Here is a 24,567-nt window from a genome sequence, read left to right on the forward strand (position 1 = left end):
CTTTCGGGGGTCAGCTTAGATCTGCCAAAGTCTGTGCTAGGCCCTCTGGCGTACTAATCTGGGCCTTTCTCTGCTGGCTTTGGCAGAGTCTCCAGAGGCCTCAGTGGGAAAAGGTCTCTGCCAGCAAAGGCAGCTGCTAAACACCCCCAAAAGCACCCGGTGCCTGGGAGTGTGGGTTGCTTGAGTTGATGCTCTCCCATTAGCCGTCTTACTGCTCACTAATAACATATGCAAATGATCAGGGCTGTGAAATCTTCACTGCGTTCCATCTTCTGTTTAATTAACATTTAATCGTAATCTGATTTTAATTTTTTCACACTGGCACCCTAATTAAATGTTAGGGTGTTAGTCTTAACAATTAAATTATATTGGCAAATAGAGTCTTCAAGAAACCTGACCTTTTTCAAGCAAGGGCCTTCCCCAGCTAGGCAGACTGTAATTAGATTCTGCAGGTTGCTGCCTCTGGTCCCACCTGGTGCACCCCCCATTCAGCCGCCTTCCTCACGGTCCCGGGTTCCGACCGGGTGCACACAGTCAGTCATGAGGCCCCCTGCAGGCAGAAGTGAGTGCTGAACCTGATAGACGGCAGCCCGGGGACGGCCAAGCAAGCTGACTTAGTCCCCAGCTCAGCATTAAGATTGATCTGGTGTGAATCCATAACACCATTTAAACTTCCACTAGTGACTTCCTGAGCAGTCACATACTGTTGGTGTTACATTCACAGAAGCCTTTCTGCCCTTTGATTTTTTTTTTAATTTTTACTGTGTTTTTTTTTTCTCCTTTCTCTGCCACTCCCTGCCTTTCTCTCAGTTCCATTCCCATCTCTTTCTTCTTGTAACTTTTCCTTTTAATGTCAGAACAACATAAATTAAGCTTGCCACATTTTTTTTTTTTAGCATGGATGTGTGCATAGGTATGCCAGTGCCAATACTGGGGTTTGAACTCAGGGCCTGGATACTGTCTCTTAGCTTTTTTGCTCAAGGCTGAGTGCTCCACCACTTGAGCCACAGCTCTACTTCTGGCTTTTTGCTAGTTAATTGGCGATGAATCAAGAGCCTCATGGACTTTCCTGCTTGGGCTGTCTTTGAAGAGCAATCCTCAGATCTCAGCCTCCTGAGTAGCTAGGATTACAGGCGTGCCTGCTCTGCTCACGTGTATTGTTCGTACTGCTTTTGTTTTATCTTAATTATAAGAGAGCAGGCAGGGGGCTGGGAATATGGCCTAGTGGTAGAATGCTTGCCTTCTATACATGAAGCCCTGGATTCCATTCTTTAGCACCACGTAAAAGTAAACAGAAAAGGCTGGAAGTGGTGCTATGGCTCAAGTGGTAGAGCACTAACCTTAAGCAAAAAGAAGCCAGCGACAGTGCTCAGGCCCTGAGTTCAAGCCCTAGGACTGGCAAAAAAAAAAAAAGAGAGGGCAGGCAGAAGACTCACTTCAGTTGTGTCTCTCTGCCTCTTCCCTGGCCTGTGGAGCGGGCCACCCTGACTCTGCTCCTGCCCCTCTCTCCCCTGCCAGGTTTTCCGGACAGACTTGATTACAGCTATGAAGATCCCAGATTCATACCAGCTCAGCCCAGATGACTACTACATCTTAGCGGACCCATGGCGACAGGAATGGGAGAAAGGTGTACAGGTGCCTGCTGGGGCCGAAGCTATTCCAGAACCTGTGGTGAGGTGAGGCATCTTGTCAGGCTAGGGGCCTTTGAGGCAGGGAACAACAAGAAGGGGCTCTGCCAGTCCTGGAGCTTGAACTCAGGGTCTATGCCTCGTCCTTGATCTTCTTTTGCTCAAGGCTAGCACTCTACCACTTGAGCCACAGCGCCACTTCCTGCCTTTTCTGTAATTTATTGGAGATAAGAGTCTCATGGACTTTTCTCCCTGGGCCAGTTTTGAACAGCAGTCCTCAGATTTCATCCTCCTGAGTAGCTAGGATTACACGCGTGAACCACGGGCGCCCAGCTTTTCATTTCTTTTAAAGGACCCTCTCAAAGAAGTTCTTGAAGGAGGGGGAGCCAGATGCCCACACAGTAGATGCTATGGAAATTGTTGCTAGTGGACCAGCCTCTGAGTTGGCTGTCTTAGCAGAGCTGAATCAGAAAGGGTTCCTCAGTAGACTTCAAAGCCTGCTGGTCTAAGGGGGTAGAAGAGACTTCAGGAAGCCCTTGGCAGGACATAACCATGTGGGTTTTGCCTCTAGCTACGGTGCTAAGTCAACTGTTTCTCTCAGCACCCTGGAGAACCCTCAGGGCAGGGAGGCCTGGTGTCCTCCCTCTTCCTATCAGCCTGCTTGAGCTAGGCAACTTGAGTTATTGGCAGGCCCTTCCCAGTCTTGGCAACCTTGTGGTTCTCTTTGAGCCCATGTAGATCACAGCTGTCCCTTCTCTTGACATTGGCACCATCACTTCCTGGCAACCACCCTTATGACGGGTTCCTATGTGCCACACGAGCGGCTTAAGGTGCCAGCCCTGCTGTGCTGGGTGTGGATCACAGGTGTTGTGGCCCTGCCCGGGTGCTCTGTGGAACAGTAAGTCCTGAGGGCCGAGTGCCACCGTCACCCCTGTGGGGCCTTTTGGCAGTCAGAGGAGCCTTGGACTGACTAGGGGCCCTGGAGGTGTATGCTCAGTGTAAGAAAGAAGGGAAGACCTTTTTTATTTTTTGTCATCCATAGGGCATGAACTCGGGGCCTGAGCGCTGTCCCTGAGCTCTTAGATTGCTCAAGGTTAGCGCTCTACCCCACTTGAGCCACAGTACCACTTCCAGTTTTCTGGTGGTTCTTTGGAGAGAAGAGTGTCACATGCTTTCCTGCCTGGGCTGGCATCGAACTGTGATCCTCAGATCTCAGCCTCCTGAGTAGCTAAGATTATAATAGGCTTATAATAGGCATGAGTCACCAGCGCTTGGCCTGAATGGGAGACTCTTAAGTCTCTATATTTCCTTTTGAGTAAAGTTCCTAGATAGTTCTATACCTTCCTTGTCAGACCAAAGACCTGTGATTTGACCTCTTTGAGCAAGTTTCCTCCTCTGTAAGACAGAGATAATACCAGTACCTGCCAGAGGGTGTATTGGGGAGGATTAAATGAGAATACTCCTGACAAGTTGTCCCCACGTATGCCCAGGATGGCAGTGCGGGGCAGGCCATCTGCTAGGCAGAGAGGAAGGTTCTAATCAGATCTATCCTTTCTACTTGATGCCAATATCAGGTGGTTCTGGAAACATCCGCTGGCCTGGGTAATGAATTACAGATGCTTCCACACCAGTAGCTTGGCTTTGGTCTGCCCGGCGGCGGGTACTTTATCTGTTGACATCAGGAGGGGAACTCGTGTCTGTATGGCTTTGGTTTTTTTTTTTTTTTTTTTTTTTTTTTTTTTTTTGAACTTATCATGACTTTTATTTTCTTTTTTCTTAAGAAAAACAAAAACAAAAAAGCGGTATTTTTTTAAGCTTTACTCTTTTTTTTTTTTTTTTTTCCCATTTTTTTTTTTTATTTTTTTTTTATTATCAATTGAACATAAATTTTTTTTTTTTTTTACAAGGTGCTGTGCAAAGAGGGTGCAGTTACATAGTAGGGCATTGTGTACATTTCTTGTGATATCTTACAACCTGTTTTCCCATCCCTTGTCTAGGTCAGGTAGACCCATATGCAGTATACAATGTATCAAGCACATATACAGTGTTCACAGACTTGGTCTCTACTGTCTCTCCATCTCCCTTTGTTAACAGTCATATATCAGGGAGATCATGCCCCTTTGTTTTCTGTGTTCTAGGCTTGTCTCACTCAACATTATTTGTTCGAGTTCTGACCATTTCCCTGCAAATAACAATATTTCACCATTCCTAATCGCTATGTAGTATTCCATTGTGTATAAGTACCATATTTTTTGGATCCATTCATCTGTGGAGGGGCATCTGGGTTGTTTCCAAATTTTGGCTATTGTGAATTGTGCTGCGATAAACATGGAAGTACAAATGTCCTTTTGATATCTTGGGTTTTGCTGTTTAGGATAGATGCCTAGGAGTGGTATGGCTGGGTCATAGGGTAGGTCTATATTGAGCTTTTTGAGAAACCTCCATACTGTTCTCCAAAGTGGCTGTACTAATTTGCACTCCCACCAACAATGGAGGAGGGTTCCTCTTTCCCCACAGCCCCTCCAGCATTTGTTGTTTCCTGAGTTCAGAGTATAGGCCATTCTAACTGGGGTGAGGTGGTATCTCAGGGTTGTTTTTATTTGCATTTCCTTTACTAGCAGGGATGTTGAGCATTTCCTCATGTGTTTCTTTGCCATTTTTATATCTTCTCTTGTGAAGTCTCTCTTTAGCTCTTTTGCCCATTTCCTAATAGGTTTATTGGGCTTGGAGGGGCTTAGTTTTTTGAGTTCTCTGTAGATGACAGATATCAGGCCTTTGTCTGTTGCTGTGCTGGTAAATATCCTTTCCCATATCGTTGGCTGTCTTTCTATTTTGGTGGCTATGACCTTAGCTGTGCAGAAACTTTTTAATTTGTAGTAGTCCCATTTGTTGAGTCTTTCCCCTATTTGTTGTGCGCCTGGGACTCTATTCAGGAAGTTCCTTCCTGTGCCTATAAGTTCTAGTGTCTTTCCTACTCTGTCCTTCAGTAGTTTCAAGGATTCAGGTCTGATGTTGAGGTCCTTGATCCATTTTGAGTTGATCTTGGTGCATGGTGATAGGCTTGGGTCTACTTTGAGTTTTCTGCATATGGCTGCCCAGTTCTCCCAGCACCAGTAGTTGAAGAGGCTATGTTTATTCCATTGTATGTCTTTAGCTCCTTTGTCGAATATCAGTTGGCTGTAAGAGTGCGGTTTTATTTCTGGGTCTTCAATTCTAATCCACTGGTCTTCCGATCTGTTTTTATACCAATACCATGCTGTTTTTGTTATGATGGCCTTGTAGTAGAGCTTGAAGTCTGGTATGGTGATACCTCCTGCACTATGTTTTTTGCCTAGAATTGCTTTGGCTATTCTAGGTTTTTTGCTGTTCCATATGAACTTATGGATTGGTTTCTCTATTTCAGTGAAGAATGTGGCTGGGATTTTGATAGGTATTGCATTGAATTTGTATAACAATTTGGGCAGTATGGCCATTTTCACTATATTGATTCTGCCTACCCATGAGCATGGGAGGACTTTCCATCTCCTTGTGTCTTCTTTGATTTCCCTTATTAGATTTTTGTAGTTTTCATTGAATAGGTCCGTCACGTCCTTGGTTAAGTTGATCCCTAGGTACTTTATTCTTTTTTTGGCTACTGTAAATGGAATCGTTTCCATAATTTCCTTTTCTGTTTGTCTATTGCTGGTGTACAGAAAAGCTGCTGACTTTTGTGGATTGATTTTGTATCCTGCTACTTTGCCAAATTGGTTTATTAGATGTAGGAGTTTGGGTACTGAGTTTTTTGGGTCCTTGAGATATAAGATCATGTCGTCTGCGAATAGGGATAACTTGATTTCTTCCTTGCCGATGTGGATCCCTTTGATGTCCTCCTCTTGCCTTATTGCTATGGCTAGGGATTCCAGTACTATGTTGAACAGAAGTGGGGAGAGTGGGCATCCTTGTCTTGTTCCTGTGTTTAGGGGGAATGATTTAAGTTTCTCTCCATTTAATATGATATTAGCAGTTGGTCTGTTGTATATGGCTTTTATTGTTTTGAGGAATGTTCCATCTATTCCTGTTCTCTCCAAAGCTTTTAATAGGTATGGATGTTGTATTTTGTCAAAGGCTTTTTGGGCATCGACTGAGATAACAATGTGATTCTTGATTTTAGTTCTGTTTATGTGGTGAATTACATTGATTGATTTACGGATGTTGAACCATCCTTGTGACTGAGGGATGAAGCCTACTTGGTCATGATGTATGATATTCTTGATCACTTTCTGGATCCTGTTAGCTAATATTTTATTGAGGAGCTTTGCATCTGTGTTCATTAGTGATATTGGTCTGTAGTTCTCTTTTTTTGTTGGATCTTTGCCTGGTTTGGGGATGAGTATGATATTAGCTTCGTAGAATGAGTTCGGGATTTTTCCCTCCGTTTCTATTTCGCGGAAGAGTTTGAGGAGTATTGGAATTAGCTCCTCACTAAAGGTTTTGTAGAATTCATTGGTGAATCCATCTGGGCCTGGGCTTTTCTTAGTAGGGAGGTTCTTGATTACCTCCTGTATCTCACCGTAAGTTATTGGTTTATTTAGTTGATTTATTTCTTCTTGGTTCAGTTTGGGCAGTTTGTACTTCTCTAAGAATTGATCCATTTCTGTAAAATTATTGTTTTTTGTTGAGTAGAGGTTTTGGAAATAGCTCCTTATGATTGTTTGAATATCGTGTGTATTTGTTGTAATTTTTCCTGTGGAGTCCCTGATTTTACGTATATGAGTCTCTTCTCTTCTTTTTTTTGTGAGTCTTGCAAGGGGTCTGTCAATTTTGTTTATTTTCTCAAAGAACCAGCTTTTAGTCTTATTTATTTGTTGAATGGTCTTTCTATTTTCAATCAGATTTATCTCTTCTTTAATCTTTGTAATCTCTCCCCTCCTAGTCGTTTTAGATTCTGTCATTTCTTGTTTCTCCAGTTGTTTTAGTTTCATCGTGAGGGTATTCACCTGCTCTGCTTCCATTCTTTTAATGTGGGTACTGAGTGCAATGATCTTGCCCCTCAGTACTGCCTTAGCTGTGTCCCATAGGTTTCTTTGTGATGTGTTTTCTTTGTCATTGTGGCTTATGAATTCGTTGATTTCATCTTTAATTTGATCTGTGGCCCAAGTGTTGGATAGCAGCGTGGGGTTTAGCCTCCAAGAGTGTGTATAGGCTCTGTGGTATCCTTTGTTGTTGAGGGTTACCTTTAATCCACTGTGATCAGATATAATACATGGGATGATGTCAATTCTTTTGTATTTGCTGAGGTTCTTTGTGTGGGCTATGACGTGGTCTATTTTGGAATATGATCCATGGGCTGCTGAAAAGAAGGTGTATTGGGTCTCTGTAGGGTGGAAGGTTCTATATAGGTCTGTTAGATCCATTTGGGCAATGGTGTTATTTAGGTCCTCAGCTCCCTTACTAATCCTCTGGGTGTTGGATCTGTCTCTTGGAGAGAGAGGAGTATTAAAGTCACCCACTATGATTGTGTTTGCATCTATCTTGCTCTGTAATTCTGTGAGAATTTGCTTGACATATGTCGGGCCTCTTTTGTTCGGTGAGTATACATTTATCACCGTGATGTCTTGATTCTGGATTTTTCCTTGTATCAATATGTAGTGTCCTTCTTTGTCTTTTTGAGTGGACTTTAAAGAGAAATCCAGCTTGTCTGAGATCAGGATGGCTACACCTGCCGTTTTGGTGGGTGCATTTGCTTGGTAGATCTTGCTCCATCCTTTCATTCGAAGCCTGTTTTTGTCCCTTGCTGTAAGGTGGGTCTCTTGTAGACAACAGATGTCAACTTTTTGCTTGCGGATCCATTCTGCCAGTCTGCTCCTCTTGATCGGGGAGTTTAAGCCATTTATATTTAAAGAGATCAAGGATAAGGGTGTTTTTTCTCCTTCCATTTTCTTGTTGGGCTGTTTTTTCCTGTTGTTTTTTTTTTTTCTTCTTGTCTTTAGTGAGCTTGTGTTTCTGCTGGACTTTGGCTATTGAAGTTTCTTTCTGAATCTGTCTGTGTGTCTTTTACGATCTCTGTTGGGTGGGCTTCCCCTCTTAATATTCGCTGTAGGGCTGGTTTTTTATTCACATACTCCTTTAGCTCCTCTTTGGTGTGGAAAGATCTGGTTCTCCCTTCGAATGTGAACTCCAGTTTCGCTGGATATTTGATCCGAGGTTGTAAATTGTTATTCTGAAGTACTTGGATGGTGTTCTTCCACTCACTTCGAGCTTGGTAAGTTTGTGTGGATAAGTCGGATGTTATTCGAATCCTCTTCCCATTGAAAAAAGTTTCCTTCTTCGCTTTGGCTGAATTCAGAATTTGCTCTTTAATCTTGAGGTCTGTAGTCTTGAATATTATGTGCCTTGGGGTGGTTTTCCTGGGGTCTGGCCTGCCAGGTGTCCTATAGGCTTCGGTTACCTGGATGGGGTCCCCTGTGAGATTGGGGAAGTTTTCTGCAATAACTTTATTGAGAACATGATTAAGCCCTCTGCTCTGATATTCGGCTCCTTCTTCTATTCCAATTATACGCAGATTATATCTCTTGTCTTTGTCCATTAGTTCCTGGAGTAATCTTCCCTGAAGCTTCACCTTTTCTTGGAGTGTGGTCATTTTCTGGTTGTTGTCAGCTGCTTCATCGTCCAGGCGAGAGATTCTGGATTCCATATGGTCCACTCTTTGTGTTATGGTTTCAATTGCGGAGTTTATGGATGTCAGAGAGCTATTCATGGTTGTCATATCAGCTCTGATCGTGGAAATTTCTTCCTTTAAAGAGTTGTATTTTAAATCTATTTTTTCATGCATTTCAATTCTCAGGGTGTGGAGATTTTCTTTAAAGGCGGCTTGCATTGTATCCATTTTTGCTTCCATTTCTTTAAACGAGGCTTGCATTGTATCCAGTTTTGCTTCCATTTCTTTCTTGGCTTCCTGGGTGTCCTTCCAGATTTCCGCTCTAAACTCCTGGAATTGTTTTCTGATTTCATTTCTGACGGTTTCGATCATTCCTGTTAACATGTCCTCATTTGCTTTTTTATTCTCCATCTCCTCTCCAGTCGTGCTGCTTTTTGGAGCTGGCGAGTTGGCTTGTCCTTTGATGAACTGAGTTATGTTTCTTTGTGATTTGCGCATCTGGAAGTCTGTGTAGTTCTTCCCTCCCTTCTGTGTAGGCGTGTCTGCGTCAGCAGGTGCTGTCGCTGTGGCCCCGCCCACCAGTGCAGGGCACGCCTATCAGAGCGGGCGCTTTCGCCGGGGCCCCGCCCTCCTGTGCACTGTGAGTCCCCTACAACAGGCACTTAAGTGGGGTCTGCCTCCCAGAGCGAGCCCTGGGTTGTTGGGTTGTGCTTGCGCCCTCCCGCGAGTCCGTTGGGGGGGGGAAGCAGTATGTGTGGGGCCCAGTGGGATCGACTGTCCGGGTGTGGCTTGGCACCCTCAGACCTCGCCTCCGCTTCGAGGAGGGGGAACGAGATCAGGCTCAGGTGACCCTGCTGGGCTGGTATTGCCCACCAGCGCCTGTGATTTTAGTTGTAAGAGTCCGCAAGGTCTAGGCGCCTCGGGTGGGGCTTGCCCTGCCGGCCGTCCCTGGCCCCTGTTGGGAAGGGGACGGGGCCGGTTCTGCCAGTTCAGGAACCTTTGGGGGCTTGGGGCTGTTCCGCCCTTCCCCTGCTAGACTGGCTTCCCAGTGCCTGCTGGGAGCTTCCCGCCTGATTTGGGGAATCTTTGTTCCCACGGGAGTGGGGAGGGGGAGGGAGGGAGATATATCGTCTTTGTCGGGCTTGGGTCTCCCGTTGGGGGAAGGGATTATGGGGGACTCACTTTTGCTGCTTTGTGTGCGTGTCCCGCACCGCCGTTGGCCCTTCAGGGGTTGGCGAAGTGTCGTGGTGGCTCCCCCGTTCCCTCTTTCTGCCGCGCTGGGTTCCCTTGTCCGAATCCGGTGTGGACCCGAACTTCTCGTCGCTGCCGGGTGTGTCTTGGTCCGCACCCTGCTTTGTGTCCGTGGGGTCTCCCGCTATATGGATTCTGCGCTCCTGGCAACCTGTCTGCCGATCGCCGGGTTTCCCTTTCCCAGCCTGACCCTGTTTGGGCCAGGGCCGGCTGGTGGGGGGAGGGTGCCCCGATTAATCTCCGGCTCCGTGTAGGTTTTCGGTTCTTCTTTTTTGCTCCTTTTTGTTTTCCTGCGTTTCTCCACTGCTTCTGGATGCTGGTTTTGCTGGGTTCTTGGTGGAGTGTTGGGTGTTGGAGTTCCCAGCTCGCTATTCAGTTGGTGCGAGTCGGGGTGCCTCCCTATTGTCTCGGCGCCATCTTTCTCCTCTCATGGCTTTGGTTTTTATGAGGTGCATTCCCAGCATACTCAGGGCCGAGCTGGGCTGACATGAGCCAGGCACTCCCAGCCTATCTGGGATTTGGAGAGAATAGCCTGGGGCAGGGAGGGGGATCCTCTTGGAGAGTGCTCCCTGTTCTTCCCAGGCCTTTTCCTCCCTATCTCCTCCAGCCCAGCCCCTCTGTCTCCCTGGAGACCTGTGCAGCCGTAGCCACCATGGATTGGAGAATCTGTGCCTGAGGTCTTGCTGTGCTGGCACTTTTCTTTTTTTGTACCAGAACTGGGGCTTGAACTCAGTGCCTCACACTCTTGCTTGGCTTTTTTCACCCCAAGCTGACATTGTACCACTTGAGCCACAGCTCTCTACTTTCAGCTTCTTGCTGGTTCATTGGTGATAAGAATCTCACAGGCTTTCCTGCCTGGACTACTGGCTTTGTGCTGTACCTGTTGGGGTTCATCTTCTCACTGAGTGATCTTCCTTGCCTTAGAAAGTACTCAGATTTAATAGATGAGAGGAAGTCGGGAAATTCTGGGGAGTTTCCTGCAGAACCCACAGGGGGCCTGGTGGGCTGCCGGGGCCAGGAAATTGCTGGCCACAAGAACAAACCTTGGGTTGTCCCTATGAGGCCCTTAGCAAGAACGTGATGTATGCTGGCCCTGAGTGTGCTCCCAAGCTGCTGTCCCGGCCGCTTGTGCTTCCTCCCCAGCCTTTGGACAGATCTGCCCATCTCCTGGTCGCAAAGCTCTCTGGATGAGTGCCGGTGCTCAGTGCGGCCAGAAGACTCAGCGCAGGGCAAACATTAACCTCTGCTATCTGTCTGATCCTCTGGAATAGAAATCTCTCCCTTCCCTTAGATCTCAGCCAGGCTTCTGCCTCCTCCCGGCTAAGCTCAGTGCATCTGGCTGAGGGGAAGACCTAGGGTCATGTCCACCCCTGGTTAAGCCTACCAGGGGCAAATGCGGGTGGCAGATCATAGAAAATCTCCAAGAAACACAGGCAAGGAATGCTTTTTCTGGTTTATAAGGCAGGCCTGAGTCCTGGCTCCCCAGAGGGAAGACCTGGATCTTGGCTCCCAGGGGCGTAGCCAGCTGGCAGCTGGCAGGCAAGCAGGAGGAGTGGTTGGTGTTATATTGTTGACCATTTGGACAAAGACTGCCCCAAACTCTGACTACGCATATGCTTAGGGCACAAACAAGCCAGACTGTGACAAATTCATAAGGCTGTGTTTTTAAAAAATGATAATAATAATAATAAGGAAGAAAAAGCATCCATTGTAGTGACAGTGTTTTGGAGAAACTTCACTGGTTGGACTGAGCGTTCACATTGCTTCATTTGGAATCGCCTGCTTGGTGGGCACAGCCTGCCATCATTAATTAAGGACTCTCATTACTCGCACCTCTTGTTGGGGGGTCCTTCCCCTTTCTCCTTACCCACTCAACCTTCTCAAGGCCTGCCTCCTTGCAGAGAGGCCTGGGCCTCTTGCCTGGGCCCTTGTCTCTTGCCTCCTTCCTGTCCCCTTGCTGACATGGGGTATTTCCTGGAGCCGGCACCCTCCCCATACACAGCTCAGTCATGTCTCTGTGCCATCTCAGGCCCTGCCCTCCCCTGCACATCCTCCGCTGAGTCATAGCCCCTGGCAGCCCTGCTTTCGACCCCAGGAGGCCTCCCGGCAAGTGAGGGGGCCTCTCAGGCCTGGCAGGGCTGGCCAGATGGAGGCCAGGCTCCAGGCAATAACCATGGCAACCAAAGGGGGGGCGTGTGTGTGTGGAAAGAGCTGGCATTTTAAACTGGTGTCAGGACTTGAGGAGCAGCACACAGCTGCATGGATGGGACACTCGCCCTGCCCAGAGGGAAAAATTCTCCTCTTTCCATGTCAGGAGGTGTTATGCAGATGTCTCAAAGCACTTTGATGCCATCACACACACACACACACACACACACACACACACACACACACACACACACTGTGTTTTACCTTCATTAATCCTTACAATCCAACCAGCCCTCATAAGGTAGGTATGCTATTAGGTCTTTTGTGTGAGGACACAGAGCCCTTTGGTGGCAGAGGTGGGCTTCGGTCTGCCCTACAGTCAGGGCCCTACCAAGGGGTCTTGGAGCCACGGAGAACTGAGCTCCTAGGTGATCCTGGGCCAGTAGCAGGTGCACATTTGTTTGGAGAGAACTAACTTGGCCTCTGACTTGCTGCTTGGGAACCCATCTGAAAAAGGGCTGGGTATGTTAGTAACAGTGAAACCTGATCGGGGACTGCTGATGGCACAGGACAGCTGGACTCCGTTTTTCTTTTCTTTTTTTGCCAGTCCTGGGGCTTGAACTCAGGGCCTGAGCACTGTCCCTGGCTTCCTTTTGCTCAAGGCTAGCGTTCTACCTCTTGAGCCACAGCGCCACTTCCAGCCTTTTCTGTGTGTGTGGTGCTGAGGAAACGAACCCAGGGCTTCATGCATGCTAGGCAAGCACTCTACCCCTAAGCCACATTCCCAGCCCCTCAATTTTTTTTGTGGGGAGAGGGGGCAGTCGTGGGGCTTGACCTCAAGGCCTGGGGCGCTTATCACTGAGGCTAACGCTCTACTACTTGAGCCGCAGCACCACTTTCAGCTTTTTCTGAGAAGTTTGGTTATGTGCATTTTTTTTTTTTTTTTTGGCCAGTCCTGGGCCTTGGACTCAGGGCCTGAGCACTGTCCCTGGCTTCTTCCCGCACAAGGCTAGCACTCTGCCACTTGAGCCACAGCGCCGCTTCTGGCCGTTTTCTTGTATATGTGGTGCTGGGGAATCGAACCTAGGGCCTCATGTATCCGAGGCAGGCACTCTTGCCACTAGGCTATATCCCCAGCTTTTCTGAGAAGTTTGTTAGATAGAGAGTCTAATGGACTTTCCTGCCTAGGCTGGCTGCAAACTTTAATCCTCAGATCTCGGCCTCCTGAGTAGCTGGGATTACAGGCATGAGCTACCAGCACTGGCCTGGACTCTGTTTTAAGATTTTGGTGATGCTTTCAGGCTGTTTCAGACCCACAGGTCTTAAAGATCCAAAAACGATCTGGCTCTATCCCAGAAGGCTATTAGTCATGTCTCAGCTACTCTAGGGTGAGGAGAGTGGAATTGGTTCTGGCTGAGCGGGGTGGGTGTGGTATGGCGAAGCAAAGCTGCAGGTCAGCCTTCTCTCTGTTACACGGCCCTTTAGGGGTTTTCTTTGTCCTGTGAGACCCACAGTCATCTGCAAGGTAGGCAGATGGTGAAGGAAGGAAAAAGGGGAGAGAAGAGTGTGGGCTCTACTGGACATTAAAACTCAGCCAGGCACTGGTGGGCTCACACCTGTAATTCTAGCTACTCAGGAGGCTGAGATCTGAGGATCACGGTTCAATGCCAGTCCAGGCAGGAAACTCCATGACATTCTTATCTCCGATTAACTGCCAGGAAACCAGAAGTGGTCCCGTGTCTCAAACTGGTAGAGTGCTAGCCTTGAGCAAAAAGCTCAGGGACAGCACCCAGGCCCTGAGTTCAAGCCCCACAACTGACCAAAAAGAACAAAAAAAAAGTCTCATCATAGCTCATACTTGGCCACAGCCTTCTCTGCGAGGTTTACCAACTCCCCAGGCTGCTGGAGGGGCAGGCCAATGCCCCTTGCTCTACAGCACCCCCTCTTGATTTCTCAGGCTCCTCCCGCCACTGGAAGGCCCCTCCACATCCTCAAGCAACCCTGCGCTTGGTGAGGGCTCCCAGCCTGCCTGGACGAGCCGCTATGACCTGGATGAGATCGATGCCCATTGGCTGGAAATCCTCAACTCAGAGCTCAAGTTGATGGGTAGGTGGTCCATTGTGCCAGGAAAGGGGTTGGCATTGTCTTTTCTAGCCCCAGTATCCTCCCCTCCAAAAAGACAGTGGCCCAGGCAGGGTTGGGCGTCCTGCTGCTTTCCGATGGCTATAGTCTTGGTTCTCTCCACCTGAAGGTTTGGGGGGCAATAATAGCAGGTATTCACAGTATTTTGGGAGAATGATAGACCTGGCGTGTCACATGAAGAATAAGTGAGCTTTGTCATATGCGGGTAACTTCTAAAATCCTAGCTAGTCAAGAGGCTGAGCTTGGGGCTGGGAATATGGTCTAGTGGCAAGATCCTGGACAGAAAAATCCTTAAGACTCTCATCTGTGAAGTAACTAGCAAAAAGCCAGAGTGGAGGTGGTAGAGCTCTAGCCAAGCAATCCCAAGGCCCTGAGTTCAAACCTCAGAGCTGGCAAATAAAAGAATAAGGGAAGCCAGACACTGGTGCTGGCAAATAAAAGAATAAGGGAAGCCAGTCACTGGTGCTGGCAAATAAAAGAATAAGGGAAGCCAGACACTGATGGCTCACACCTGTAATCTTAGCTATTCAGGAGGCAGCGACCTGAGGACTGTAGTTTGAAGCCAGCACCGGCAAGAAAGTCTGTGAGATTCTTACCTCCAATTAGCCACCCGAAAATTGGAAGTGGCACTGTGGTGCAAGTGGTAGAGCACTAACTAGCCTTGGGTGAAAAAGTTCAGGGACAGTACCCAGGCCCTGAGTTCGAGCCCCACAACCAACAAAAAAAGAAAAGAATAAGGGAGCACATAGTGGGGCTAGTCAGTGGGACCCGGCAGGGGGAGATTCCCCCCTGTCTGGAGCCCAGTAACTGGTCTCACCCAGGAAAGTCCAACTTTGTGGTATTCAGCCACTTTGAGAACATCCATCCTGCACAGGTGCCAGCAGCGGATTCTAGCCAGCACTAGGGGACATAGGAGGAGTCTAAACCATCTCCACTCCACAAACTCCATACTCTGAGCACACATGGGTCTGCGTGGTCTCAGGCAGGCTGTCTTCAGTGAGAACAGAGGCAGGGACCTTAGAGGGTAGACGGTCCAGACTCTTCTGGAAAGTTCCTCCTATGTTCAGTTTTCCTCAGTTCTCCCAGTAGGTGAGTGAACCCCGCTAGACATCTGTTCTGAGTGCTGTAGCCTTGCGGGGGGGGGGGGGGGGGAGGAGGGGGGGCCGAGGCCTCTTCAGACCTTGAGGGACACTAGAGTCCTAACACTGATACCTTTCCCAAACCCACCCCACTTTCCTCTCTGCAGAGAAGCCTGAGCTGGACGAGCTGACTTTAGAGCGTGTGCTGGAGGAGCTGGAGACATTGTGCCACCAGAATATGACACGGGCCATTGAGACACAGGAGGGGCTGGGCATCGAGTACGACGAGGACGTCGTGTGCGACGTGTGCCGCTCCCCTGAGGGCGAGGATGGCAATGAGATGGTCTTCTGTGACAAATGCAACGTCTGTGTCCATCAGGTGGGAAACCCGCCCCCCCACCCCACCCCCACTGCAGACAGGCAGTGTGTGATGGGAAGGTTTCACGGGCCACTGGGGGGGTCGGGGGGAGGGTCCAGCCCTGCAGAAAGAGAAAAAGGAAAGTGTGTTTGAGAAGATGAAGTTGTTTGTTAGAGAGTTACTCACACAGTAAGATCTATAAGCCTGTGTTACCGTTCGTGCTGTTAGAAAATAGGTACAGCCAGGTGTCAGTGGATAGGAGAAGTCTTGGATATATCCCCAGGCTGTTTCTGGAAGGCCTGGCTGGGACCCAAGGATGCACTCTGGCTCTGACTTTCAGGCTCACACTGCAGCTGCACCAGCCCCCCGGGAGCTCAGAGCTGGCTCTGCATCCCTCCCGCGTCCGCCCAGCCGTTCTCCATCTCTCCCCGCCTGCACAGGGCCAGAGGAGCCCTGCTCGCAGACCTGTAAAAAGATGAAGGCTCTAGGCCTTGATCTTATGGGGATGCATCAAACCGATTGCTTTTTTTATGTACCAGTCCTGGGACTTGAACCCAAGGCCTGGGTGCTGTTCCTAAACTTTGTTTTGCTCATGATTAACACTCTCCTGCTTGAGTCACAGCTCTACTTCGAGCCGTTCGGTGGTTAATTGGAAGTAAGAGTCTCTCACGGCCTTTCCCTGCCCTGGGATCGCTTCAAACTGTGATCTCAGCCTGCTGAGTAGCTAGGATTATGGCCGTGACCTGACAGTACCTGGCAGAACCAGTTTTTCATATTCCGCCTAAGCGGGGTGGTTTATGGATCCTCCTAAAGTCTATTTGAGTTAGGAACCTCTGGCTAACGTGAGTCTCCTCCCAGCAGAGGGTGGCCCTGAGCGCTTTCACAGACTATGGGGAAGTAGATTTCAGACATGCTGACAAGCAGGCGGGAGCCCCTTGGGTGGCGACCCCCAGGGGGTCTCCCTGCCCAGGCAGGAGGCTGCATTGCTTTACCTGTAGCCTGGACCTGGCGATCCTCTGTACCCAACTCGTGACCCCCTGCTTCTCCCTAGGCGTGCTACGGGATCCTCAAGGTGCCTTCGGGGAGCTGGCTATGCCGGACATGTGCCCTGGGTGTGCAGCCAAAGTGCCTGCTCTGCCCCAAGCGAGGAGGAGCCCTGAAGCCCACTAGAAGTGGGACCAAGTGGGTGCATGTCAGCTGCGCCCTGTGGATTCCTGAGGTGGGTCAGCATGAGGGGCAGGGAGGACAGGCCCGGAGAATATAGCATGTGGGGAAGTGGGCAGAGTTATCAGATGAGCCTAGAATAAAATGCAAAGATGGGGGGGGTGGTGGCAGGACTGCGAAGGGCTGGAGCAGCAGCTGCCCACAGAGCCTGGGGGGACTTGGCCACCGTCGAGGGGTAGTTTCTGTGGGAAGGTGAGGCAGCGGGTGATGGCAGGGTCAGAGGTAGGTCCAAGGACAGCCATCAGGCGGCCAACTCTAGGGGACCTAGGTTAGGGGTCCGTGTAACAGTTACACTGCATGTTTAAAACAACCCAGCTGGGGCTGGGGATATGGCCTAGTGGTAAAAGTGCTCGCCTCGTATACATGAAGCCCTGGGTTCGATTCCTCAGTACCACATAGATAGAAAAAGCCGGAAGTGGCGCTATGGCTCAAGTGGCGGAGTGCTAGCCTTGAGCAGAAAGAAGCCAGGGACAGTGCTCAGGCCCTGAGTTCAAGCCCCAGGACTTGCCAAAGAATAAATTAATAGTAAATAAAACAACCCAGCTGATCTCAACAGCAGTTAGGCACCCAGCCTAACTGAATGAAGCTAGATAGTGGGCTTGCTTCTCTGACTGTGCCTGGGAAGGAGGGGTGGGCCCGTGGCTGAGCCAGCTGGACAACAGCCTGGATCTACAGGGTTGGCTGAGAACATTTTCTTGAAAGCCAGGCACCACTGGCTCACACCTGTAATCCTAGCTTCTCAGGAGGCTGAGATCTGAGGATCACGATTCAAAGCCAGCCTGGGCAGAAAAGTTGGTGAAACTTATCTCCAATAAACTCCCCCAAAAGTGAGAAATGGAGGGGCTGGGGATATGGCCTAGTGGCAAGAGTGCTTGTCTTGTATACATGAGGCCCTGGGTTCAATTCCCCAGCACCACATATGCAGAAAATGGCCAGAAGTGGCGCTGTGGCTCAAGTGGCAGAGTACTAGCCTTGAGCAAAAAGAAGCCAGGGACAGTGCTCAGGCCCTGAGTCCAAGCCCCAGGACTGGCCAAAAAAAAAAAAAAAAGTGAGAAATGGAGCTGTGGCTCAAGTGACCTGGGCACTAACTTTGAGCAAAAGGAGCTCAGGGGTAACACCTCGACACTGAGTTCAAGCCCCAGGACCAGCCAAAATAATAGTAATAATAGTAAGTGAAATTCACTGGAAAGCTGCGCATTGCAGCCCCCTCCCTATGCTGCCGGTGCCCCAAAACAAGCCAGGTCTGCTCAGTGTGTGCACTTCCCTTCCTGGGCTCCCAGCCCAAAGGTCCCCTACTGGTACCCACTGTCTTCTTCCTGTGGTGGTTGTGGTTTGTGTTAGCAGCAGTACCTGCTCTCACATCTGCCTCCTGATGGCTGGAACTGCCTCTCAGTGTCCCCTGAGCTGAGTACATCTCAGTGAACCAACAGAGAGCCGACCATAGACCCCTTTGGGAGGGGGTCCTGTGGGTGTGAGCTATCGGGAAGCCATTGTGCCTGCTTCCTGGAGCTGGGGGTCAATTTACTTTTAGCACAGCGTCAGGACAGTCCCTTTAGGAGAAGCTTAGCAAAGGTCTATTCCCATTGATAAGAAGAACCCTAAAGACCCCCCCACCCCAGAGGAGATGCTATGAGGCCTGTTTTGGGTGCTCAAGGAAAAATGACAAGTTACAAGAATTCTAAAGGCGCTGTTAAACTAACAAAGGCCAGAGGTGTAAAAGAGAAACACTGCATGTACCCATCATGCAGTGCAGTCTTCTCTCTCGCTCTCTCTTCCCCACTTCTCTCTCTCTTCGAGACCTACACAGGCGCTCTCCCACCTAAAAACACTGCATGCATTCCCACCCAGCAGTCACCAGGCTGGTGTGGAGGGACCTAGACCTTAACTGTGTCTGTTTTGGAATTGGGAAGGACCTGGGATTTAAGGGGCTCAGCCATTGCTCTGTCTGCCCAGAGCCTGAGTTCAGCAGGCAAGTCTCCGGGTTGGAGGTATGGCCCAGTTGGTAGAGTGTTAGCCTGTGAGCAAAAGCATCAGGTATTGAGTTCAAGTCCCGGTCTGGGACTGTCACTGGGGGAACCCTGGAGGCAGACTGGGAATTGACCGAGCTCCCTGTGTCCTGCCCAGGTCAGCATCGGCTGCCCAGAGAAGATGGAGCCCATCACCAAGATCTCACATATTCCAGCCAGCCGCTGGGCCCTGTCCTGCAGCCTGTGCAAGGAGTGCACAGGCACCTGCATCCAGGTACGTAGTCTGTTTCCCCTCACGTACTAGCCAGGAGCGGCACCCATTGGACATTACCACACTCCACCATTGCCACTGCAAACCCAACCGCTGTCTGCCTGCGGCAGTGACTCCCACATCCTGGGGGCCGCATACAAATCCCCAAGGCCAGAGGTTGCGATGGAGTTGATCTTGAACAGAGCTGAGCCTTTGCATGGCCACCAGAGAGGCAAGGGATGTTGGTGCCTTTGGTCTGTGAGAGGGGCAGTTTGTCCCTCTGCTCTTTCCTGAATGAATCGTCATGGCAACATCAGATGTGTCTGTATCCATGTATTCAACCCTCAGGACTACCTGTAGGCAGCATCTGTGGCCCCGAATGTTGGGGTACCAAAGTCTTTATCCAAGGCTAGTAAAAGGGTTAGACCTTGAGCTACCTGGGCTAAGAAAGAAAGGGGGCCCCCTGTAGCTGCTCATTCTAAGGGGAGAAAGATGGGCCCAAGTTCCCCCACCCTCGATAATATTACAGGAGTCGAGAGCAGTAGTCCATTTTACTTTATTTTATTTCGCCAGTCCTGGAGCTTGAACTCAGGGCCTGAGCACTGTCCCTGGCTTCTCTTTGCTCAAGGCTTGCACTCCACCGCTTGAGCCACAGCGCCACTTCTGGCCTTTTCTATACATGTGGTGCTGAGGAATCGAACCCAGGGCTTCATGTATATACGAGGCAAGCACTCTACCACTAGGCCATATTCCCAGCCCCCATTTTATTTTATTTTATTTTTATTATTGTTGTTGGTTGTGGAGCTTTGAACTCTGGGTCTAGGCACTGTCCCTGCACCCTTCAGCTGAAGGCTAGCGCTCTACCACTTGAGCCACAGCGCCACTTCTGGTTTTCTGGTGGTGAATTGGGGATAAGAGTCCCAGGGATGGCAGTCCATTTTATTTTTATGAAGCAGGGTGTCACTGCTATGCTGGCCTACATAAATGATCCTCCCCACTCAGCCTCCCAGGAGTGTGTGCCCACCATGCCCATTCAGTCTTTCTTTTGCTGCTTTTTAATCCCAGACTCTTTAAACTTCATTCTGATCTAGGCATGGTAGCTCACACCCATGGGAGGCAGAGACAGGATGGTGAATGTGAAGCCAGCCTGGGGGTACATAGCATCACCGACAAAAATTAAAAAAGCAGCTTGTCCCAGTTGCAGTCTCTTGATTGCGTCCCTCAGGTGTATGGTGCTATCCCTCTACCTTTCTGTGTGCTCCAGAGCTCCATCCTAACCTGTCTTGGCTCTCCAAACAAAGCAGGATGTTGAGAGAGCCCTTGGTTGGTTGGTTGGGGGTCTGGGCTCCCTGAGCTGTTTTTTCTCAAGGCGAGAGCTCTACCACTTTGAGCCACAGCTCCACTTCCAGTTTCCTGGTGGTTAATTGGAGGTGAGGGTCTCATGGACTTTTCTACCCAGGCTGGCTTCCACCTGTGATCCTCAGATCTCAGCCTCCTGTGTAGCTCGGACGACAGGCGTGAGCCACTGGCGCCTGGCAACCCATGCTGTTTTATGTATAGTCTCCCCGGAGTTTCCACTCTGAGTGGATGCTCTGTGGGAAGTTCCACCGTCTCTCCTTACCTCGCCCCCTCGGGCTCCTCCCACACCCAACCCTGCCTTTCCTGTCCCTCCAGTGCTCCATGCCTTCCTGCGTCACGGCATTTCACGTCACATGCGCCTTTGACCACAGCTTGGAAATGCGGACTATACTAGCAGACAACGATGAGGTCAAGTTCAAGTCGTTCTGCCAGGAGCACAGTGATGGGGGCCCGAGGGGTGAGCCTCCATCCGAGCCCACGGAGCCCAGCCAGGCCGGGGAGGACCTGGAAAAGGTGACACTGCGGAAGCAGCGGCTGCAGCAACTGGAGGAAGACTTCTACGAGCTGGTGGATCCGGCTGAGGTGGCCGAGCGGCTGGACCTGGCCGAGTCCCTGGTCGACTTTGTCTACCAGTACTGGAAGCTGAAGAGGAAAGCCAACTCCAACCAGCCGCTACTGACACCCAAGACCGATGAGGTGGACAACTTGGCCCAACAGGAACAAGACGTCCTGTACCGCCGCCTAAAGCTGTTCACACACCTGCGGCAGGACCTGGAAAGGGTGAGTAGCCACTGCTGGGCCATCCCTAGAGCGAGGCCTTGTGACCCCCACATTCCTGCCCTGGACAGCTGGGACTCAGTGTGACACAGCTGTGAACCTCAGCCTCCTGGCTGAGAACAGAGGAAGACTCAGCTCTTGGGGCCCACGCTTCCCGTAAGCATGGTGAAAATGGCCCAGCTGTGGATGGGTGGCTAGGGAGCCCCCGGATTTCTGACACCTAGTCACCTCTGACCCCGCTTTGCTCCTGCCTGGTCCTAACACAGGAGCTTCTGTTCAGGAACGGGGGGCTTCCCGGCTGCTTCCCTGGTCTCTGCTGATTGCCCAGACATGGACAGCAAGGGGTGTCCCATCGCCCCTGTGCTGGTGGGCCTGGATTGGTAGATGGGAACGTGGCTCTCTTGGGGTTTCTGGCAGGCAGGGTCACAAAGCATGCAGTGGGAAGTGTGATCAACAGCCACACGCATAAGGTGGAGGAGGAAGAGGGTGAAGGGGTGATTGACCACAAGAGCTTGGTTAGGTTGGTGTCGTGTCTGAGCTGCAGAAACCAAGTGTCCCCTGCAGCTGGGACTTCTGCTGGGACCTCCACTTGAAAGACTGAAGTCTTCAGAGTGGAGGAGTAGGGGAGCTGGGCACCAGTAGCCTGGACACAGACATGGTGTCGCCTTTAGCCTAGGCTGTGATTGGAGGCCTCCAGGGAGCTCTGTGACCTGGGGCCAGCTGCATTTCTTATGGACAAGTCTCTAAGAAAAGGGTGGTGTGCATCTTGGGTGTGTTGCACTATGTCGGAAGGGGTAACTGGACCCCACTTTCCCATTCATTTCCTCTTTACCCCAGTCATCTGCCCTGGGGCCTGGGCAAAAGGGAACTGTCCCTGATGTCTTGGAAGGATGCTTGGTAGCGGCCAGCAGGTCAGAAAGGGGGTTGGGAGGATCCCATGTCCCTGAGTCTTGGCCTGGGCAGGGGGCTGGGCCACCCGCACTGCAGCCACAGCATCCCGGGCCGCCCAGGCTCGTGTCACGAGGGGCAGGGGTGTCAGCTACCAGCCCTGCGAGACCAGAGCTGCTTCCAGAGCACACAGCTCTCCTCCTGCCGTGGGAGGAAGGTTGGCGTTTGACTTTACATCTGCCTTGGAGAAGGGTGGGGGAAGGGGGAGGGGGGGCAGGGTGTGTCTGTTCTTTTTCTCCAGTATATACATTGCCCAGGCAGAAAGTACCTGCTGGTCGGTCTTCCAGCCTCCTAACTCCAGTGTCAGCTGGTACAGAGAGGACCAAAGTCTGAGGCTGGCAAAGCCTGAGATGCCAACCCGGCTGGCTCAGAGAGCCCAGAGAAAACAGCTGTCACAGATCCCTCCAAAGGCAGAAAGCATCAGTCTAATCCTCCAGAAGGAGGAGTCAGGGCCTCTGGAGGCGGTCTAGCTTCTCATGGCTCGGGAGGGCCCTGAACAAACGCCGCTTCCCCAGCGCTGCGGGGGCTGGGCTGGTAGGGCATCCTCTGAGAACAGGGCACGGGGTGCTGCAGCCCTGGAGGCAGCAGTGACCCAGCTGTCTGTCAACCCCCTGGGAGTCTGGGCCTCAAAGCCTCTCAGGGCCACATGTTGGTGTCCGGAGGGAATGAACAGCATCAGGCTCTCAGCTGTGCATTGGAGGAGAAGGGCAGCTTGCTACAAAGCCCCGTGGCGTTGGTGGCCTGGCCACCAGGACTGGTCCCCAACTGCCAACAGCTGAGAGTATCCAGCCTGTGAGCGGGCACTCTGCCAGCTTGGGCCTAGATCCATCCAGGAGGTGTATGGCTCTAGCCCAAAGCCTTTGGGGTGGGGTGGGGGCGTGGCTTTGTGTCCAGTGGCATTTCCCAGCTCTGTGCCTGCTTTGTGTCAAGCGGCGGGAAGGATCAAACCCACCTACGGGTGTGGGTCCCAGTTAGGACGGGGGACTGAGCTGAGCAGAGGTGACCTGGTGTCCCCTGCTCGCTGGTGCCTCAGCCGGAGGTCCTTAGTCCCATGTTGTGGATAATAAATGCGGAGCTGAGGACGAGAACACCGGTAGGGTCTGGAAATGGGGTCCTGGAAGTCCCTGGAGGGGAGACAGCAGTGGCCTCTTGCCGTAGGTGCATGGAGGCCCCGAGGGCCGGCAGATCGGAGACTAACGTAGAAACGCCTCTGTGTCCTCAGGTTAGAAATCTGTGCTACATGGTGACAAGACGCGAGAGGACAAAACAGGCTATCTGCAAGCTCCAGGAGCAGATATTCCACCTGCAGATGAAGGTCGTGGAGCAGGATTTGTCTCGAGGTAACGCACCCTCCCTGGCTGCCCGTGGCTGCCAATTTCTGTGCACCCCGCCCGGCTGGGTGGATGTATCTGAGCCCTGGAGGGACATGTGTCTGAGAAAAGGGGCCCTCGGTCTCCTCTGCCCTCTGTATCTGCATCATGCAGTGACCAGACCCAGATGGGGCCTGCCAAGGTGTCCTGGCTGGGCTGGCATGCAACAAGCCAGAGTTTGGAACCCAGCTCCTCGGAGACTTGAACTCAGGGCCTGGGTGCTGTCCCTCAGCCTTTTCACTCAAGGCTAATGTTCTGTCAGCTGAGCTACACCTCCACTTCTGACTGGTTGCTGGGCTCATTGGGGTTGTGAAGAGTCTTCACCAGCTGACAGCGCTCCTGGCTTGTGGCTCTGACCTTGGAGCCGTGGAGAGTGAGCACTGTCAACGTGGCACCGACGGGGGTGACGTTGGTCCTCACCCAGGCTGCTCCCAGTAACCTTCTGCCTCACTTTCCCCAACACAGAGCAGCCCGGGAAGAGAGCAAAAGGTAAGAAGAGCGACTCCAAGAGGAAAGGCCGCGAGGGTCCTAAGGGCAGTAGCCCTGAGAAGAAGGAGAAAGTGAAGGCTGGGCCTGACTCAGTCTTGGGGCAGCTGGGTGAGTAAAGGGCCGCGCTGGCCCAGCCAGACCGAAGCCCATGCCATCGCCACCCCATGTAAGGCCAGCTACACAGAGTAGAAATGGCCGCTCTAGGAGCCCACAAAGGTGACACCCCAGGAAAGGGCAGGAAGTGCCCTGGCCAGGGTCCTAAGTACCAGGTTTCCCCGGAATCTCCTGTGCCTTTCTCTCCCGTTCTGCCAGAATCCTCTCAAGGGGGCTCTTTCTTTGATCCCAGCATACCTTTCTGGGACTACTTCAGAGAGACCCACAAGAGTGGCCACAGGTCCTGTAGCCATTGTCACAGGCCTCCTTCCTGTCCCATTGGACAGAACAGCCCTCAGGGGACCTCAAGCCTGGATTCTTAATTCCTAAGAGGTCTGTCATACACGTCTGCATCCTTAGGGTGCAGTTCCCTTTCTGACTTCACTTCAGCACAAAACCCCTAGCTTATTATTATTACTATTTTTTGCCAGTCCTGGGGCTTGAACTCAGGGCCTGAGCACCGTCCCTGGTTTCTTTCTGCTCAAGGCTAGCACTGAGCCATAGCACCACTTCTGGCTTTTATTTTCCCCCCTATATATATGTGGTGCTGAGGAATCGAACCCAGCACTTCATGTATGCGAGGCAAGCACTCTACCGTAGCTAAGCCATATTTCCAGCCCCCCCACCCCAGATTATTACTTTTATGTCCCTAATTGTCAAGAAGGAGGCATGGCGAGTGTCCGAAGGGAAGGCTTGGCTCCCCCAGGGACCTTCTGCTCCTTTTGCCCCTTTTATCCCAGCATCTCTGGGAGCGCACACAGGGTGCAGCGCCCCCTGGTGTCAAGCA

The 24,567-nt window shown here is 51.0% G+C and overlaps 1 protein-coding gene and 1 long non-coding RNA gene across 6 annotated transcripts in view; one reads left to right on the forward strand and one right to left on the reverse strand.

The window, feature by feature from the left end:
• The window catches only part of Jade2 (jade family PHD finger 2), a 52,501-nt gene that overhangs the window by 22,961 nt on the left and 4,973 nt on the right, over window positions 1–24,567 (forward strand). For all 5 annotated transcript variants that reach the window (XM_048334086.1, XM_048334087.1, XM_048334083.1 and 2 more), the window contains exons 5-12: window positions 1,519–1,676; window positions 13,622–13,770; window positions 15,053–15,264; window positions 16,295–16,462; window positions 18,592–18,708; window positions 20,359–20,823; window positions 22,991–23,108; window positions 23,604–23,735. In XM_048334086.1, the coding sequence (XP_048190043.1) occupies window positions 1,519–1,676; window positions 13,622–13,770; window positions 15,053–15,264; window positions 16,295–16,462; window positions 18,592–18,708; window positions 20,359–20,823; window positions 22,991–23,108; window positions 23,604–23,735 (1,519 nt within the window). The remainder of the gene's footprint in view (window positions 1–1,518; window positions 1,677–13,621; window positions 13,771–15,052; window positions 15,265–16,294; window positions 16,463–18,591; window positions 18,709–20,358; window positions 20,824–22,990; window positions 23,109–23,603; window positions 23,736–24,567) is intronic.
• LOC125341956 overlaps window positions 1–24,567 on the reverse strand; it is a 24,966-nt gene continuing 399 nt past the window's right edge. The window contains exons 2-4 of the long non-coding RNA XR_007209114.1: window positions 18,354–18,358; window positions 12,524–12,528; window positions 1–14 (exon numbers count right to left, since the gene is read on the reverse strand). This is a non-coding gene — a long non-coding RNA (uncharacterized LOC125341956). The remainder of the gene's footprint in view (window positions 15–12,523; window positions 12,529–18,353; window positions 18,359–24,567) is intronic.

The sequence above is a fragment of the Perognathus longimembris genome, chromosome 25, assembly GCF_023159225.1.
Source record: "Perognathus longimembris pacificus isolate PPM17 chromosome 25, ASM2315922v1, whole genome shotgun sequence".
Lineage (NCBI taxonomy): Eukaryota > Metazoa > Chordata > Mammalia > Rodentia > Heteromyidae > Perognathus > Perognathus longimembris.